The sequence below is a fragment of the Nyctibius grandis genome, chromosome 26 (assembly GCF_013368605.1).
Source record: "Nyctibius grandis isolate bNycGra1 chromosome 26, bNycGra1.pri, whole genome shotgun sequence".
Lineage (NCBI taxonomy): Eukaryota > Metazoa > Chordata > Aves > Nyctibiiformes > Nyctibiidae > Nyctibius > Nyctibius grandis.
This window is the reverse complement of record NC_090683.1, coordinates 506,772-524,258: the sequence shown is the minus strand read 5'-3', so window position 1 is coordinate 524,258 and position 17,487 is coordinate 506,772. Positions and strand designations below refer to the sequence as shown.

At 48.2% G+C, this 17,487-nt stretch overlaps 2 protein-coding genes across 2 annotated transcripts; one reads left to right on the top strand and one right to left on the bottom strand.

Annotated features, from left to right (window-relative positions):
* Nucleotides 1–385: 385 nt before the first annotated feature.
* On the top strand, nucleotides 386–11,421 carry LOC137673941 (von Willebrand factor A domain-containing protein 5A-like). Its single transcript, XM_068419008.1, is given in 17 exon segments — nucleotides 386–450; nucleotides 1,832–2,079; nucleotides 2,193–2,415; nucleotides 2,783–2,925; nucleotides 3,062–3,176; nucleotides 3,355–3,482; nucleotides 3,626–3,714; nucleotides 3,964–4,108; nucleotides 4,515–4,597; nucleotides 5,080–5,194; nucleotides 5,369–5,533; nucleotides 5,826–5,929; nucleotides 6,198–6,376; nucleotides 6,545–6,751; nucleotides 10,561–10,784; nucleotides 11,099–11,290; nucleotides 11,293–11,421. Coding segments are annotated over 17 exon segments (2,535 nt in total). The 5' UTR covers nucleotides 386–404.
* A 3,937-nt stretch (nucleotides 11,422–15,358) lies between these two features.
* LOC137673940 (olfactory receptor 14I1-like) lies at nucleotides 15,359–16,297 on the bottom strand. The gene has a single exon (XM_068419007.1). The coding sequence runs from the start codon at nucleotides 16,295–16,297 to the stop codon at nucleotides 15,359–15,361; it is 939 nt and encodes a 312-aa protein (XP_068275108.1).
* Nucleotides 16,298–17,487: the final 1,190 nt, after the last annotated feature.

Sequence of the window (17,487 nt, the reverse complement as noted above, 5' to 3'; positions counted from 1 at the left end):
ACAACTCTTTGAGTGTGACCATCCAGCCAATTCCTTATCCACCAAGTGGTCCATCTGTGAAGTCCATGTCTTTCCAATTTAGAGACAAGGATGTTGTGTGGGACAGTGTCAAATGCTTTGGACGATGCATTTTTAACACCTGCAATAGGCATTTTTAACACCTGCAGTTCCCATCCCAAGCCTGTGTCCTATTCATCTGCTACTAGGCTGGTGAGAGAGGGGCAAAAATGATCCTGAGGTGGAATGTAAGGAAACAAAGAGTCATCTTGGCCCATATATGGGGGTGGGGAGAGCTCCATATCATGGAGGAAGGGAAGATGGAGGTGCCCATTTTTTTTTCATAAGATTCTCATAGCTCACTTTATGCTCTTTCCCATGCAGAAGCTGTCTTCAACCAGAGTGTCATGATGAGGAAAAGTGGCATCCTGACCAAACAATATCTGTATAGGGGTGAGTTGGGGCCAGAAGGGTGGCAACTGTGAGCAGTGGGGAAGATTTGAGGTGGGAGAGCAATGTGAGAAGGAACTGATTTCTTGGACGGTTGACAGGGAGGCACATCTCACCATGTTCTGGGAACTCAGGGGCATGGCCTGTAGTCAGCCTTCACTTTTTCTCACTGGCATGGTAAAAGATGTTTTTGTAAGTGAGATTTGTCTCACCCAGAGAGCTGAAGGCTTTCCAGGGAAACCATCCCAAAGTGGGAGGATGATGCAGAAGAGATGTCTGCTACTGTGGGATGGGGAGCAACACTCCTCAGTGCTGACATTGCACCACCACTACTGTAGTGCTAAAGCATTCCCTACTGAATTGTGTTGTGATACCTAGGTATATCGCTTGATTGGTGAGTTGCATCATGCCCTCCAGGTGAACTATACAATCTTCTGTACACCATCCCCTTCCAAAACATTACAACAACCCCTGTGAAGTTCTTGCACCTTCCTTTGCTAACAGTCACTCTACTCCTACTACAGTGTTACCCCATTGTTGACTAAGACACTACTCCAATGCATTTTACCATCAGGTTTGATGCACCACTGATGCCAAACCTTGCCCTAATACGAGATGCTCTTCATCTCAGACCAAGGGCAAAGGTTGCCTTTCCATGGGCTGCTGTCATAGCAGGCAAAGAGATCATCAAGCCATGTTCCAACCAAATTCAGATCTACACATTGTTAGCCTCAAATAAACCATATGCTACAGATATGACAGGTGAGAAAGGAAGGTCAGCGAGAAACACCTCCACTGCTGTCAATGAAAAGGAGATGAGGTGACTTCCTGTGACTCTACCTTTGATGCCATGCTAAGTGCCCTTGGTATGGTCCCCGTTCCCTTCCAGTAGTCCAAAATGACTAGTATGTCTGCTAAAGTTGAAAATCAAGCTCATCTCTTTGGAGCATCAGTCTCAAAGCAGGTGGTGGGACCTGCTCCTATCTCTGAGATACGGTCTGAAGGCTTGAGGAGCTGCAAGACGCCTCCTGCCCTTTGCGTGGAGCTGTATTTTGGGATATTGTCACGCTACGTGCTGGGGGACAGACAGACCCCTCTCAATGCCATGGTAGGCCTGAACAAAGAAGCGTGGCACATTTAGGGAATCGAGGGCATAACTGCCATGTGCACTGGACAGAAAGGGGCTTAGAGAGATGGGGAACTGTGGTCTAAGGGCAACATGCTGACAGCCTCAGGGTTCTTTCACTGCTATTTGTCAGCTTCTGCAAATGGCATTTCTGTGGCAGGTTTGGACACACAACTGTCTCCTGCTACAAGCAGACACCTCAAATGTAAATTTTCCTAGCGCAACCGGGGAGTCTGACAGCTGTTGTATCTTCCTCAGGCTTATTCCAGAGGGGGATATATTTCTTTTCTTCCTATAATGAAGTGGAGCTGGAAACTGTGACAGTAAACGTAACCATCCAGGACTTTGTGGCCGATGTGGTGTCTGAGCTGTTTTTCCGCTGTAAGCAGCAAGTCTCTGGGCAGACCATGTTCATCTTTCCTGTGGACTCTGACACTGTTGTACACACCTTCTACGTTACCATGGGGGACACTCGTATTGAAGCAATGCTCTGGGAGAAGGAGGAGGTACGGGGACTGGGGTAGGGGGAGGTGGTCTGCAGATTGGGATGAAGGGTGGAGGTGAGAGAATGGAATCCTGTGGAGACCTCAGTGACAAATGTTTTCTCCCTCTGTGGCAGGCCCAGCAGCTGTGCAAAGCCACTCCGGGCATGGAGAATTTAAGATACCTGCAGGACCAGTTGGATCTTTGGGGTCCTGTGTTCGTTTGTTTCTTGGGGACCCTGCCTCCGAACAGGGAGGTGGCCATCAGCCTGTGCTATGTCCAGGAGCTGAGAATGCAGCCTGATGGAGCTGCGCAGTTTTGCTGGCCACAGGAGTTGTTCCCCCAGAGAAAATGGATTGGTGAGTGATTCCACAGGTGCATCCCCCGGGGAGGAACACATCACTCCCCAGCATTCCTCCATGGGGGGACCCCCATAGCTGCACACATGCCTCCGTGAGAGAATCTGAATATTCCCCCTTGCACCTCACATTCAGGAACCCCACAGGTCTCCCCATATATCGCACAGCAAGACATCCCCACAGATTCCTATTCAAACCACAGTGTGAGTCTACAGATTCACCACCACCATGTCCCCCACTAAGTACCACAGTGAGGGACATCTCCAATGCCACATTTCCCCCTGCCAACAACAGACAGTGCCCCACCATAGCTGTCTGCGGCCCTAGGGTCTCTTCTTTCACCTTCTGACACCTCTTTCTCATGCAGACTGGATGATTTCCAAGGAGGAGGTGTCCAAAGACCTTCAGTTCACTATCTGTCTGAAGTCAGCCCATGGTGTGTCCCATGTAGACATTAACAGCAGCTACACCCCTCTGCAATACACGGCTCCAGATCAGACATCTGCCGAGGTATGGCACTGCCAGATGCTGGAGTCCCAAAGAGGGAGAGCAGGGAAGGGTCTACAGCCTGCTGACACTCCTTAGGACTGACTCCTCAGTCCTTTGATTTGGTTCTCTTTCCTCCCCACACCCTACTTGTCCTCAGGTCTCCTTGAAATTGCCACCCTTCCTGCGCCGTGATCTGAAAGTGCTGGTGTATTACAAAGGGTCTCATGCTCTCAGTGCTGTGGTGGAGAGGAGAGATCCCAAAGCCCCACCTGGTGAGTTGAGGAGGATGGAAGTGGGCATTCGGGAGAGGATGGCAAGGAGACTGGGAGGATCTGAGGGGCTTTGTGGGCAATAGGTCAGAGCTGAGGGCTATGTAGAGGACAAAAGCAAAGAGACAGGGAAGGTGGCTCCAGCCTAAACCCCTTCCTTGTTTCCCCCCACACTCTCCAGGCTCTCTGCTGGGAGACCCTGTGGTGATGGTGACACTGACACCCAACATTCCTGAGGTGGTGCCCAATCCAGGCCAGCTTGGGGAATTCCTCTTTCTCATGGACCGCAGCCTCTTCCAGGATGCACAGGTACCACCGGAGGACGTCTTCAGGGGAGCTTGTCCACACCGGCCATGCCCAGCTGGTGGGGATAGAGGCAAGCTGCTTCAGTGGGCAGGTGTTCTGCCTAGCTTCCCCATCTGAGCTCTGCCCATCCCTCCATCTGTCCCCAGAACACACTGCTCTTCCTCCTCAAGAGTTTGCCTCTCGGCTGTTACTTCAACATCTACAGTTTTGGGGCCACTTTCAAAGCCTTCTATCCGTGAGTTGGGTGCGATGATGGGGCAGGGCCAAGGAGTAAGGAGAGTATGACTTTTCTAAGTGAAGCTATGGGACACGCTCTTGCTGGGGGGCAGTTATGGGGCAAGATATGTTGGGGGCTGTGACGTCCTCTGTTCCGGGTACTTCCATAGCACCTGTAGTGAGGTAGGGCTTTTCAAGGGATTGGCTCTATGTGGGTGACCATGGGCCAGGTTCTCCCCCCTCTGACACTCTGGGTGCCCTCCCACAGGCAGAGTGTGGAATACACGCAGGAAAGCATGGACAATGCAGTGGGACGCATCTCCTCCATCTGCCCTGATCTGGGGGGCTGTGACCTGTTGGGCCTCCTAAGGTCTATCTACAGCACTCCTCTCCTGCATGGGCACCCCCGTCAGGTATCAGGGGACAAAGGGTTATGGGGAGGGGAATGGGTGTAAACAATGGGGTAAAGGTAGACTTCAGGGCTCAAGGTGAGATATTCTGCTGCTGTTTGCACCGGGAGTTGGCATGTGGGGGGCATCCTCATGGCAGACAGTGACACCATCTCTGGGGTGGGCAGCATGGGAGGGCTTCTGTGGCATTTGCTTGCCCTTGGGGAAGGTGGATCTTCCTTGTGGGGAGCCCTTTGTGTGCTGGTTTTCATGAAAGGAGACACACAATCTCTTTTCCTGTTTCAAGGCCAGTGGGCACGAGAGGGTAAGGGAGCAAACTGGGAAGGCTTCCTGCATTTTAGGAGGGTGTCTTTCCTCTACGGGGGTGCCTAGCCCTGGCAATCTTTGTCTCCCCTCCTCTCTTCCTCAGCTTTTCATCTTCATCCAAAGGAAGATCTCCAGTGAAGAGGAAGCTGTCATGGCTGAGGTCTACCGTTACCGGGACCACCACCGGTAATGGGGGAGCCCTGTCCCTGTCCCCTAACATGCTAATTCACAACCTTCCTCCCCCCCGACTGTCAGAGTCCTTCAAACATTCTCCCAGATCCTGGTCTGGCCCTGATCCTCTCTTTACCTCAGTGGAACTTCAGCAACAGCCCCCCCACACACTTCCCTGACCTCACTAACACTGCCTATACTCTTCGTCCAGTAGGCCTCCTCTCCTAATCTTTCCCTGCTCTTCTCAGCCCTTTTCCTCTTCCCCCTCACCCTGCAATACCTCAATGTGCTCCACGGGCCCAAAACCCATTCTCATGATCGCCCTATCCAGCAGGCAACGTCTCTCACCCCAGAATGAATGAGTAAACTCTGGGGCAGTCTCATTTCTATCATTAGCAGCATTCTTACCTCTCTGCACTTTGTCCTTTGTACCACTCTTGTCCTTCGTGCTTCTCACCTTTGTCCCATCTCTCACCTCTCCCTCTTTTCCTGTACAGGTGTTTCTGTTTTCCTACTAACAGATGTGAGAGCTTCAACCTTTCCCAGGCCATGGCCCTGGAGACCAAAGGGGAATGCGTGTGCATCCACTCTAGGATGGACATGACATCCGAGGTAATGACCCCACTGCCCCTCTGCTCTATTCAATACCTCACATGGCTCTCCTAGACACGCAAGACAATGCAAATACCACCATCCACTCCAACTGAGAGACCCCCTACAACTTCCCCCCGTCCCAGAATTGGAAGGGAACCCAAGCGGTCTCTGCTTTCTGCTTCCCCTCACCAGGCAGTGAAATGCCTGCAGCGGGCTCTGCAGCCTCTGGCAAGTGGGATCTCACTCCATTGGAACCTTCCACCTGGCCTGGAGGTGTCAATGATCAGAAAAGCTCCTGAGGCGATCTTCCAGGGACATCAGAGCTCCATCTATGCCCAGATCCATGGGCAAGCACAGGTGAGAGTGATCCAGGAACCATATGCACTGGGGCAGGGCTTTCTGGAAGGTAAAGGACCCATTCCCTCTTTCACCTTCCCAGCACTGAGAGTCCTTCACCTCCACTAGACCTGAGAGAGACCACGATCAGGGCTCTGTGAACCCCCTTCTTCCCCCCACAGAGACACCACTGCTTCTGCTCCAACCATGGACATCTGCTACCTTAGTAGAGCAGGGAGGCAACGTAGGTAGCCAGGCTGCCTGTACCTTGCAGATGAACATTTCTGTCTGACTCTTTCCCTTGTGTCACCAGGATCTGGAGGTGGGTGAGGGAGCCGTGACCCTTCAGTACCACGTGGGCAGCCAGTCCTTTGATTACACACTCACGTTCTCACTGTCCCCATCAGCAGATGACAGGTGAGAGGCTAACACACTTGCCCATGAGGCAGAGTGGTATTGGCAAGGTCTGGAGGAGGGACAACAGGTGTCCTTTGCTTGCATCCTTCCCACTGCAGCCAGAGGTGGGACGAGAATCGGGGCATCCAGTGCTCCCCTCTTGTCCTCCCTGCCCTGACCTTGGGAGAGGACCTGGGTGACCACTGCCCCACTGCCCCCTCCTCTTTACTGCACGTATCCCATGCCGTTGCCCAAGGTGGAACCAAGGACTAATTCCCTGCCCCTGCAGGCTGCCCGTGCACCGCATGGCCATGATGCATCTGCTGTGGAAACTGGCCTGGGAGGGGACAAGCAGGGCAGAGGACATCTGGCGCAGCTCTGTAAAGTCCAGCCTCAGCCTGGGGATCCTGTCCCCCTTCACATCCAGTGTGGCACTACGCACGAAACAGAGGGATGCCTGGCACCGTGGTAAGGCCAGGAACAGTGGGGATAGGACTGGGAGGGGAAAGCAGGACTTGTTGGTCTGGTGCCTCCACACCACCTGCAGCCCTCTGTCCTGTGGGCCTGACCGCCCTTTTTCCTATCTGTCTCCAATACCCGTGAGTCTAACACCCATCTCCCTGACTCTCTCCACAGATTCTTTGCTTCCAGACTCCTCCAGGCTGTTCTCTCCCTCTTGCAACCTGGTTCCCTGCCAGCTGCTCTGGTTGCGTGGCTTCAGGCCTGTGTGGTTCCAGTCCACCAAGTTTTGGATGGTCCAGAAGTGCCAGTTCTGCCTTGAGACACTTGGTCGCAAAGCCCCTGACTCTGAGGCACTCACCCAACTTTCAGCATCCTGTAAAGGTAAGGAGAAACTTCTCAGTTGGGCATTCTCCAAAGGCATTGGACTAGGGTTGAACTCCCCTTTCAAACATTTATCTTCTCGCCAGACTTCCTGATTGTCATTGTGCTGGGGATGGATGGAGTGACAGACAAAGCAAACTCCTACATCTCAACTCTGGGCTGGAAACGAAGAATCAAATGCCTTAATACTTCCCTGAAGTCACCTTGTCCTTGTCTCCAAGTATACTTAACTCTATAGCCAAACACTAAGTTTGTCACAAAATATCTGCATGAATCTTTTGCTTTATCCTCATACAGTTCAGCAAAAAAGAGCCAGCTAGCAGAGACACAGCCGTTCTCACAGCGGTTTCCAAGCTTCCTTTCCTTCCAGCCTTCTGCTTGTCCAAGGCTCATCTTCTGATCTCCAAGGATCACCTGCTGGGCACTTCTTGTGATTACTGCTGACAAGGAGAGTTAACTCCTTGTGAAAGGAGTTAAAGGATTGAAAGGGAAAGGACTGGTAGAAAGGGACTCATCCTGCAGGTCAACAACCGGCTGCATGGCTGGTGTCGTAGGCAGGACTTTCACTACTGTGACTGCTAGACCCTCTCTGAGGAACAAGGGTTGCTGAAATGGAACAGGATTCACTTGACCACGTGGGACAAAAGTGCCTTTGCAAACAGGCTTGCAAACCTTAGCAAGGAGGGCTGTAAAGTAGGTGTGTTGAGGAAGGGCTACAGTAATCTGAAGAAAAGCGGGGGCACAAGGGTTTGAGCAGACGTGTTTAGGGGACAGGATGACTTGGGGCCCATCTCAAGTGCCTGTACAGGAATGCGTGGAGCACGGGGAGCAGAAAGGAGGAAATCTGCACAGCTGCAGAACCATGATCTCTTTAGAATGATATAGGCCTGGTGGGGTAACTGTCCTCTGGGACAGTTTTAACAAACCCCAATATCTACTTGAAAGACAATTTGGCTGGGTGCAAGAAATCCAGGAGGTTCCTGTTAGGTACTGAAACCTATTTTGTGATGCAGGTGCGCAACGAGCCAGCTAGGAGAGATGTTCTGTTTGACCTGCTACTCACAAACAAGGAGGAACTTGTTGAAGATGTGAAGGTCAAGGGCAGCCTTAGCTGCAGCAATTGAGAGACTGAAGTTTATGATCCTGAGAGGAAAGAGCAAGACAAAGAGCAGAGTTACAACTCATGGACTTCAGAAAAACAGATTTTGCCTTGTTCAGGATCCTGTGGGAAACTGATGTGGAGGTCAAAAGGTCCAACATAGCTGGCTGATCTTCCAGGACCCAGTGCTCTGAGATCAAGAATAGTTCATTCCAGTGGCAGAAATTCAAAGAACAGTGCCAGAAGGCCAGCATGGATGGACATAGAGGTCCTTAGTCAGATCAAACATAAAAAGGAAGTATGCAAAGGGGGAAGTGGAGACAGGCTGCTTGAGAGCCATACGAAGACATTGCCCAGACAGGTAGAAATGGAGTTATGAAAGCCAAATGTCAGCTGTAGCTGAAGTTTGCAAGGTTGGTGAAGGACAAGAGGAAAGGCATCTCTAAGCACATTGTCAGCAAAAGGAAGCCTAAGGCCAGTGTGGGCATCTTGCTCAGTGATGCAGGGGACTCAGTGACAAAGGATGTGGAAAAGGCTGTCATAGCCTCAGACTTTTGGGGCTCAGTTTTAACTGGTAAGGTTTTCCCTCAGGTCTACCCTATCTCTGAGTCTCCCAGCAGAGTCTATGAGTGAAACAGTCCTCACAGGAGAAGACAGTCAGGAATCATGTACGCTCATTAGACCTCCACAAGTCCATAGGATCAGGTGCATCCAAGAGTACCAAAGCAGTTGGCTGATGCCACTGCAAGGCAGTGACTACCATCTTCAAGAGATCATAACTACTGGGAGAGGTTCCTGATGACTGGAAAACAGACAGACATCTCAGCCATCTTCAAGAAGGGGAAGAAGAAGAGTTCGGAGAACTGCAGGCCGATCAGCCTCCCCTGAGTCCTTAGGAAGGATATGGAGCAAATTGTTTTAGAAGGACCCTCCCGTATGGGTTTCTCAAAAGTAAATCATGCCTGAGCAACCTCACTGCTTTCTCGAATGAGGTAACTGTCAGAGTGGGCAAGAGAAGAGCAGTGGATTCTGTATACCCTGCCTTTGACAATCATCTCCCAAAGTCTCCTTAACACTAGATAGATGAGATATTGGCTGACTTAAGTGAACAATAAGGCCGGTGGAAAATTGGCTAGACTGCTGTGCTCAAAGAGCAGTTATTAGCAGTTCAGAGTCCAATTGGTGGCCAATAACCAGTGCAATTCCAGAAGAATTTCTCATGGTAGCAATAGTGTTTATCATCTTCATGAATGACCTGGGCATTAATGGACAGAAGGCACTCCTAGCAAGTTTATGAACAACACCAAATTAGGAGTAGGAGGTGCATGGTGGGCACGGACAGGCTGGAGAAATGGCCTGACAGGAACTGCATGACATTCAATAAAAACAAGTGCAAAGACTTGCATCAGGAATGGAGCAACCCTATGCAACAATATAGCCCCAGGGCACACACACTCGAGGAAGCAGCTCTACGGAAAAGGATCTTGGGGCCCTAGAGAACGAGTTGAACAGGAGTCAGCAGCGTGCCTCCGCAGCAAAGTAAGCCAACCTCATCCTCAGCTGTGTTAGCAAGAGTGTAGCCACTAGGTGCAGGGAGGTGATCCTTCCTCTCTCTTCAGCACCTCTTGCTAGCCTGTATCCTGGGGTATTCAGTCAGCTTCTGCTTCCATCACAAGACATACTGGAATGAACCTAGTGGAGGGCACTAAACTGAGGGGGCTGAAGCACATGGCGTGTGAGGATAGGCTGAGAGAGCTGGGTTTGCTCATCTTTAAGAAGGGGATAGCTTCTTTCTGTCTACAACTGGCTGACTGGAAGAAAACATAAAGAAGCCAGACGCAGACTCTTCTTGGAAGGGCAAAGCATTAGGATAAGAGGCAACAGATGCAAGTTGAAACATGGGAAATGCTGAATGGGTATGAGGAATTTTTGGTTTTAATCATAAGGATAATCAAAAACTGGTGGAATCTCCATCCTTAGTGCTATTCAAGACTTGACTAGACAGGTACCTGAGCGAGCTGTTCTAATGAGACCTGCTTTGAGTAAGGATTTGGACAAGATGACTTCCAGAGGTCCCTTCCAGCCTCTGTAAACCTTTAGGCCACCGTTAAACAACCCCTAGTTCTGCCCCAACTACTCTGTGTCTGAGTGCTTCCTTTTCTACCCATAAAAGCTCTTAGGTCTGCTCCAGAACTGAGCCATGCCTGGGACTATAATGCCCCATGGGCTCTGCTTGACCCTCCTCACCTTCACTCTCTTGTGACCCAATTGTGCTGTACCTCCAGACATAAGAAGTCTTATGTCTGAAATGTGGAAAGGAAAAGCTCATGCTGAGGCTGGTGGGTTCAAGAGTGCATGATGGAGAAGGACCCCTGTGGGGCCCTCAATGGTGAACATGAGCCATAATGCGGGAAGTGACAGGAAGGAGTAACATTAGTGGTGCTTATGGGAGGAGTTTAGGGTGTTCAGAGAGAATAGATCTGCGTGAACTAGAGCATATAGGGCAGATTTTAGGATGCTTATGAGGGACTGGGAAGATCTGAAGATGCTCTGGGAGGTGTGGAAAAAAATCAGGATGGTTGGGGAGAGCTGGGCAAAACTGGGAAAGGCCAGAGAGGATGGCGGCCAGTTAAGTATATCGGGAGAAGGCAGAATTTAAGGTTGCTGTTGCCTATCTCATGTGAGCTGTGTGAATGTTTCTGTCTTCCAGAGCAGAAGCCTCCTCCTGAAGAGCAGGTGACGGAAGAACCGTCAGCAGTCAACATGAGTTGGGACTGGACAATTTCACCACTTTCAACAAGACTATGTGACTTCTCGGGGCTCAGAGTAGTGGTGGCACTCCAGAAAGCAAATGGCTCGTGGGCCCTCACCGCAGCCCTGGCCTCTGCCTTGGGGCTCAGCAAGGCTGATGTTGAGGGACAAAAGCCCAGTGAGGTAAGCAGATCAGGGGCAGGAGCAGGGTGCTGTCATGAGCTGAACCTTCCTCTGCTCCAAGTTGCCAGTATGAGCTGAACTGAGAGGAAGAGATCAAAGCAGTCGGGATACAGAACCTCCCCGCTTGTGGAAGGTGGGTGTTGGGGATGTGGGGTGGAATCAGCAGAGATACCTGGGAACTTTCCAATTTTGAGGATTTCAGAAGCCTAGAGAGTTTCCGTAGATGTGTGGAGGTGTTACTTTTTCCACATTCTAGTTTAGGTCTGATCTTTCTTTTTCTTTCTTACCCCTGATTGTTCTGTTTTCCCCCACAGGACATGCAGCCAGCTGCCTGGGCCACAGTTTTGGCCTTAGTCTGGTTGCACCAGTATAAATGGAAGGTGTCTTGGTCAGAGCTTCTGGAGGCCAAAGCTTGTAGGTGGCTGCGGGACCAAGCTGGTAAGAAGATTTTGCTGGGAAGAGTCAGGCTCTGGGCCTTTCCCACCAAATCCACAGCTGACACCCGTTGACCCATGTCCCTCTTTCCCAGTGCTCCTGCACGGCAGTCTATGAGACTGTCAACACACACTGTCTTCCCTTTCTGAGTTGCGGTCCCCATCTACTTTTTCTCTCTGTTTGCAGAGGTCCAGCTGGATGAATGTCTGGAGGCAGCAAATTCTCTGTTAGGCTGCTTTGTGGAGCCCCCCATCTTCAGCATTTGAACTTACCACGCTACTGGGGGTGGGCAAGAAGCTGTGTGGGAACACAGCCAGGACAGCTGCCCCAAACTGGCCAAAGGGATACTCCATACCATTAACATCATGCCCTTGTGGGAGGGAGGGAGGGGGTGGCTGGGTGGGTGCTTAGTTGCTGTCCCGGGCCAGCCCACCACAGTGGACTTGTTCACACGTTTGCTCTCTACCATAATATGAGTTTCCACTGGATTCTGAAAAATAGCCCTAAATAGATATACTAAACTTTGCTTTATTTATCCACATTGTGCTTTTCTCTGACATTTACCCAAAAAGTCATCTGCTCAAAACACCAGATCTTAGGGAGAAAAATCCTGTTCTGGTACTACAGAAAAATACCTCCTTTGTGAATCAGTCTGTCTGTCTATCTATCGATCTATCTATCTATCTACCTATCTATCAATATAACTATCTCCCTCCCTACCTATGTGCCTTTCTTTCTGTTTTTTTTTTATAGAAATGTAAAATCAATGTGATTTAGTGTTGCAGGTATTGATTCACTCATCCTCACAAGCTAGAGGACTTTTTTTCTTTTTTGTGCTTTTTTATTTTTAAGAAGGGTTTGTCAAACAAAGTGTACCACTACAGAGCCTACCGTAGGTGCCTGGTGCCATTTGAGCTGTTCTGATGTACCTGAAACACCTGCCAGGTAGGAGGCAGGATATAAAGGACTGATTTTCTGAGGCGACAGCTGGAGAGTGAACGGAATACCATGTGGCATGGGATTCAGTTGCCTACATGTGGATGTCTAGTGGCATTTATGATGTTCTAGGATTTTCAAGTGTATTGGGTTTACACAGCAAGGTTTTGGTAGTAGGGAGGCTGCAGGGGTGACCTCTGTGGGAAAAGACTGCCCTGTGCCAGTCAGCAAAGGTGGTGGCTTCCCTGCAAAAACCTATTTAAGAAACGGTAAAAAATGCCACACAGGCAGAGCAGCAGGGAAAAAGAGAGTGAGAGCAGCAGTGCGAACACCAAGGTAAGAAGGGGAGGAGGAGGTCTTTCCCTGCAGCCCATGGTGGAGCAGATACTTATGCTGCAGCCCATGAAGGACCCTGTGCTGGAGCAGATGGATGTTTCCTAAAGTAATCGCAGCCCATGGAAAGGACCCATGCTGGAGCAGAATAAAGCATGAGGAGGAACGAGCACCAGAGAGAAACTGCTATGAATTGATCACTGCCCCCTCTCCTCCATCCCCTCTGTACAGATGGTGGGGGTGAGGGGGTAGAGGAGGAGTCAGGAGTGAAGGGGTGAAGTTGAGTGTGGGCATAAGGGGACATGGAAGGAGGGTGTTTTACTTTTTGTCTTTGTTTCTCACCACCCTGGTCTATTTTTAATTGTCAATAAATTATATTACTCTTCCCCAAGCCAAGTATGTTTTGCCTCTGACGGTAATTGCTAAGCAATCTCCTGGTCTTTTTGTTGACCCACGAGCTTTTTCATCTTATTTTTCTCCCTCTGTCCTATTGAGGAAGAGGAATGAGAGAGCAGCTGCGTGGGCCTCTGCCAGCTAGCCAAGGTCAAACCCTAAGAAAAATTAATCCTGTTTTAACAGTGATTACTTTTCTACATCTACACTTTTTATGGTGATTTTTTTAGGCAGTTGAATCTCACACTTAAGATTAGACCAAATTTACCCCATATGCAAGGATGGTTACATCATCCCAGATATCTCACAAAATATTAACACAAAGTTAATTTTCTACCCCAGAACCTCTTAATTGCTTCTTGGACCTTCTTGTTTCTCAAGCTGTGTATGAGGGGATTGACTCCTGGGATCACAATTGTACAGCAGGTGGAGAACACTTTCTTCAGATGTAGGGAATTATTGGCAGGTGGTGATACATACATGATAGCAAGGATCCCAGAGAAAGTAGTGATCACAGTGAGGGGAGATGAACGAGTAGAAATGGCTTTCTGCAGCCCTGCCAGGACCACAGAGAGTCAAATTCAGCATCAATACAGTGATCACCAAGGTGACTGCAAAGCCAGTAATTCAGAAAAGAGCTGCCAGCCCTGGAAAACTATTCTGGTTCATTATAGCTGTATAATGAAGAGGATTACAGCTAGCTAAATAGTGATCACATGGCGTTATGGCTAGGAGATGTTCAGTTCCTCTCAAGGAGCCAACTACAACTGTGCAGTTCAGTACCTGAAAGAGAGACATTTTCTCTGTGAGGAAATTGGTTATCATCCTAGGAACAATAGTGGTTGTACAGCAGATCTCAAGGAAGGGAAGATTAGCCAAGAAAAGTAAGTAGACCTAGGGAACAATCTTTAGAAACACACATTTAAGTACAGTTCATTTCAGGTAACATCAGTCTTCTGCAAGGTAGGTGTTTGCACCTGAACTAGTCATAGAATTGTAGAATTGTTGAACACCCTGAGCTGGAAGGGACCCATGAGGATCATTGAGTCCAACTCCTGAGTACACACAGGGCAACCTAAAAGTTAAACCATGTATCTTAGAGCATTGTCCCAGTGCTTCTTGAACACTGACAGGCTTGGAGCCATGACCGCTGCCCTGGAGAGATTGTCTCAGTGCTTGGACACCCTCTCAGTGAAGAACTTTCTCCTAATATCCAATCTGAACTTCCCCTGATGCAGCTTTAAGCCATTCCCCCACATCCTATCACCAGATACCAGAGAAAAGAGATCAGCACCACCCTCTCCACTTCCCCTCATGAGGATGTTGTAGGCAGCGATGAGGTCACCTCTCAGTGACGTCTTCTCTAAGCTGAACAAATGTAGTATACTCAGCCACTCCTCATAATTCCTGCCCTCTAGTGCTTTCACCATCTTTGTTGCCCTCTTTGGACATATTCTTATATTTTTATACCCTTCTGATATTGTGAAGCCCAAAACTGCACACAGCACTTGAGGTGCGGCTGCCCCGAGGCTGAATAGAGTCAAGTCACTCCTGCACCTGCGTGGGAATAGCACATAACAGAAAGCCAACAGGAGAGCCACGCTCTTCAGAAACAGCAACTGCAAGCCTAATACAGCACCCTGCAGAATTTAAAACATAGCTGTTCAGTCACTTGAATCACTCCTCCACACTCCCTGCATAGTCAAAGAAGAGAAACAGGCATTTCTTCTCATGGGGTTATGTGACCTGAAAGCAGAAGTGGGATTCAGTGTTTAGAATCACAGACAAAACTTTGCGGATTTCTGACAAATTAAAATGATTCAGCTGCTCTAAATTAGGCCATGGTGATTCCCTTCTGTGAGGGTTTTGGGTGAGGGTGGGAGAAGGTGGAAGGGAGTGATCATTTACTTTGAGAAAGCAGGATGTGCAATTATACAGGCAGTTTAGATGAGCTACAGAGCAGATCTTGTGAACAGTCATTTATTTAGATTCAAAGTGATGATAAAACAGATGCACATCTTGCACTGTAGTCACAATAGTACTTGATGTGCCTGGCACAATAAAGGAACAACAAACATTCCAGGGGTGACATAACCAAATGGACACCACCAAAACACCTCTCTGGGTTTCTCATCATGTTTGCAAATAAATGTCCCGACCTCTTGGGCAGTCTCTTACACACACACACTCTTAGATGCATCCCTATTCACAGCAGCCTGATTATAAATTATATAGGCAGGCATACATAAAGTGTTTGCGAGCATTACCCTGGATTTCTTCCATGACTGATACATCATTCTGCAAAACCTGCTGCCATCAGAAAGTCAAAATTACATGTGCAATAAAATCTTTAAACAGTCTTCCTCAAAAAAAAAGTAAATATTTTCCTCTGATCCCAATGATATAAATTGTCCATTCTTGGAAAATGAAGTGCTCATTAGCAAGAGCACAGAGGAAGTCTAATGAAGAAAGTCTGATTACTTATTTCTGCATAATAATCTGTAGACAGTTAATTTTTGCATGGCAGCTTTGATGTCGTTGTTCCTCATGGAGTAGATGACTGGATTTATCACTGGTGGCAACACAGAATAAAGGAGAGAAGCTGTGAGATCCAGAGCTGATGGGGAGGTGGAGACAGGCTTAAGATAGGCAGAAGCACCAGTGCTAACAAACAAGGAGACCACAATGAGATGAGGGATGCAGGTTGAAAAAGCTTTACGCCGTTTTTCCTTGATAGGAATTCTCAAGACCACAGAGAAAATCTGAATGTAGGACATACTTATAAAAGCAAAGCAGATGACGACTAAAAGGAAACTAAATGCAAAAACCCCAACTTCACTAAAGTACGAATCAGAGCAGGAAAGCTTGAGAAGCTGTGGAACTTCACAAAAGAAGTGGTCAATGATGTTGGACTTGCAGAAGGATAAACGAAAGATGTTCCCAGTGTGCAGAGCAGAGTAAGGGATGCAGCTGAGCCATGCACTGGCTGCCATGCAGATGCAAGTAGTCCCCTTCATGATTGTCTTATAGTAAAGAGGTTTGCATATGGCAATGTAACGGTCGTATGCCATGACAGTGAGTAAAGCAAGATCAGCAGCACCAAAGACATGGAAGAAAAAGACTTGAGCAGCACAACCGGAATAGGAGATGGTTGTGGTATTCAACAGAAAATTGGCCATGGACTTAGGGAGGGTGACAGAGATGGTTGAAAGGTCTAAGATGGACAAATTCATCAAGAAGAAGTACATGGGGGTGTGAAGGTGGTTACTGACAGCTATGACCACAATGATGAGAAAGTTTCCCACCACGGCAGCCAGGTAAATCCCCAGAAATAACACAAAGTGCAGTATCTGCAGTTCTCGAGTATCAGAGAATCCCAGGAGAAAAAACTCTGCCACAGTGCTTCGGTTGGACATTTTCTTTCCAGCGTGTTGGTGAAAGCTGTGAAGGGAAAGTCAAGGATTTTGTCTGAGACTTGATGGTCTGCTCCATAGTCTCTCGCCTGTCTGAATTTCACAGTTGCCCTAAACATGTTTTACTCTCTGAAGTCAAAATGCATGAACCCCACATGATGGACCAAACTATAACTTCAAAACAAATCCCCCAGTAATCATAGTTCCGTATATAAAATACATGTGTATGCACATATGTATACACTATACATAGGTATGTAGACATATGTAATATATATGCCTGCAGTCTACGTATGGTTTATATGTGCATATTATGTATATTCTAAAAACTATATGCTTATATATATGTATACATATTTATATAAACACTGTCCATGATTTTTATAATTATTTCAATATATAGTCGTGCTCACAATACATACATATCTATTTCTATACAGGCATGAAAATCCATAATCCCCATTATGAAAACCCAGTGCAACATATTTTTTCCCCACAAATATGTCCAGATAGAAACATGAGTCCCAACGTGTCTGCTGTGGTACAACATGGAGCTTTCAGAGTATTTCTCCTAATCCCAGCTAGAGCTGCTAATATTGTCTTTCACGGTGTGTGACTCATCAGCCTTCGGTAGTGAGATCCTGGTGCCTAAACAGGTCAGAAGGTGCCAATTGGGACATGCTGGTGTTTCCCCTCCTGGACTCCACTTTTCAGAAAGTGGCAGGTAACCTACAACCTCATGCAAATGTATCAGCAAGTTTAGGGCATCTCAAAACACACTAAAACACACACATTTAAGCATCTGACTCCCACTATAGAATGTTTTTAGCAAGGGCCAATCTCCTTTGATTAGTGGAAAGAAAAACCCAGAATGGATTCCTGTGACCTCTTGTAAATGTCCTGCCTCAGGATGGACTGCAGAACCCTCTCATTGCCCAACCTCTCCTCTGCTAATAAGAGAAACATGGTTAGTCTGGATTTAAATGGGCAATTTTAGATCTCAAAGTTAAGTTAGCTAGGTCCATACTTAGACCTCCTTCTAGGGTCCCCACTTTTCTTCTCAGTCAGTGATTCACTCATCTCCAGAAGATGATTCATCTTGGTGCTGTGGTGCACATTCATTCTCAGAAAGACGAATGATTTATGGTCTCACACTAGTTTTTCCAAAATGTTGAAAGTGCCTGCAAAATTAA

Coding starts and splice junctions, on each gene's coding strand:
- LOC137673940 (XM_068419007.1), bottom strand. CDS start 16,297: ATGTCCAACCGAAGCACTGTGGCAGAGTTTTTTCTCCTGGGATTCTCT.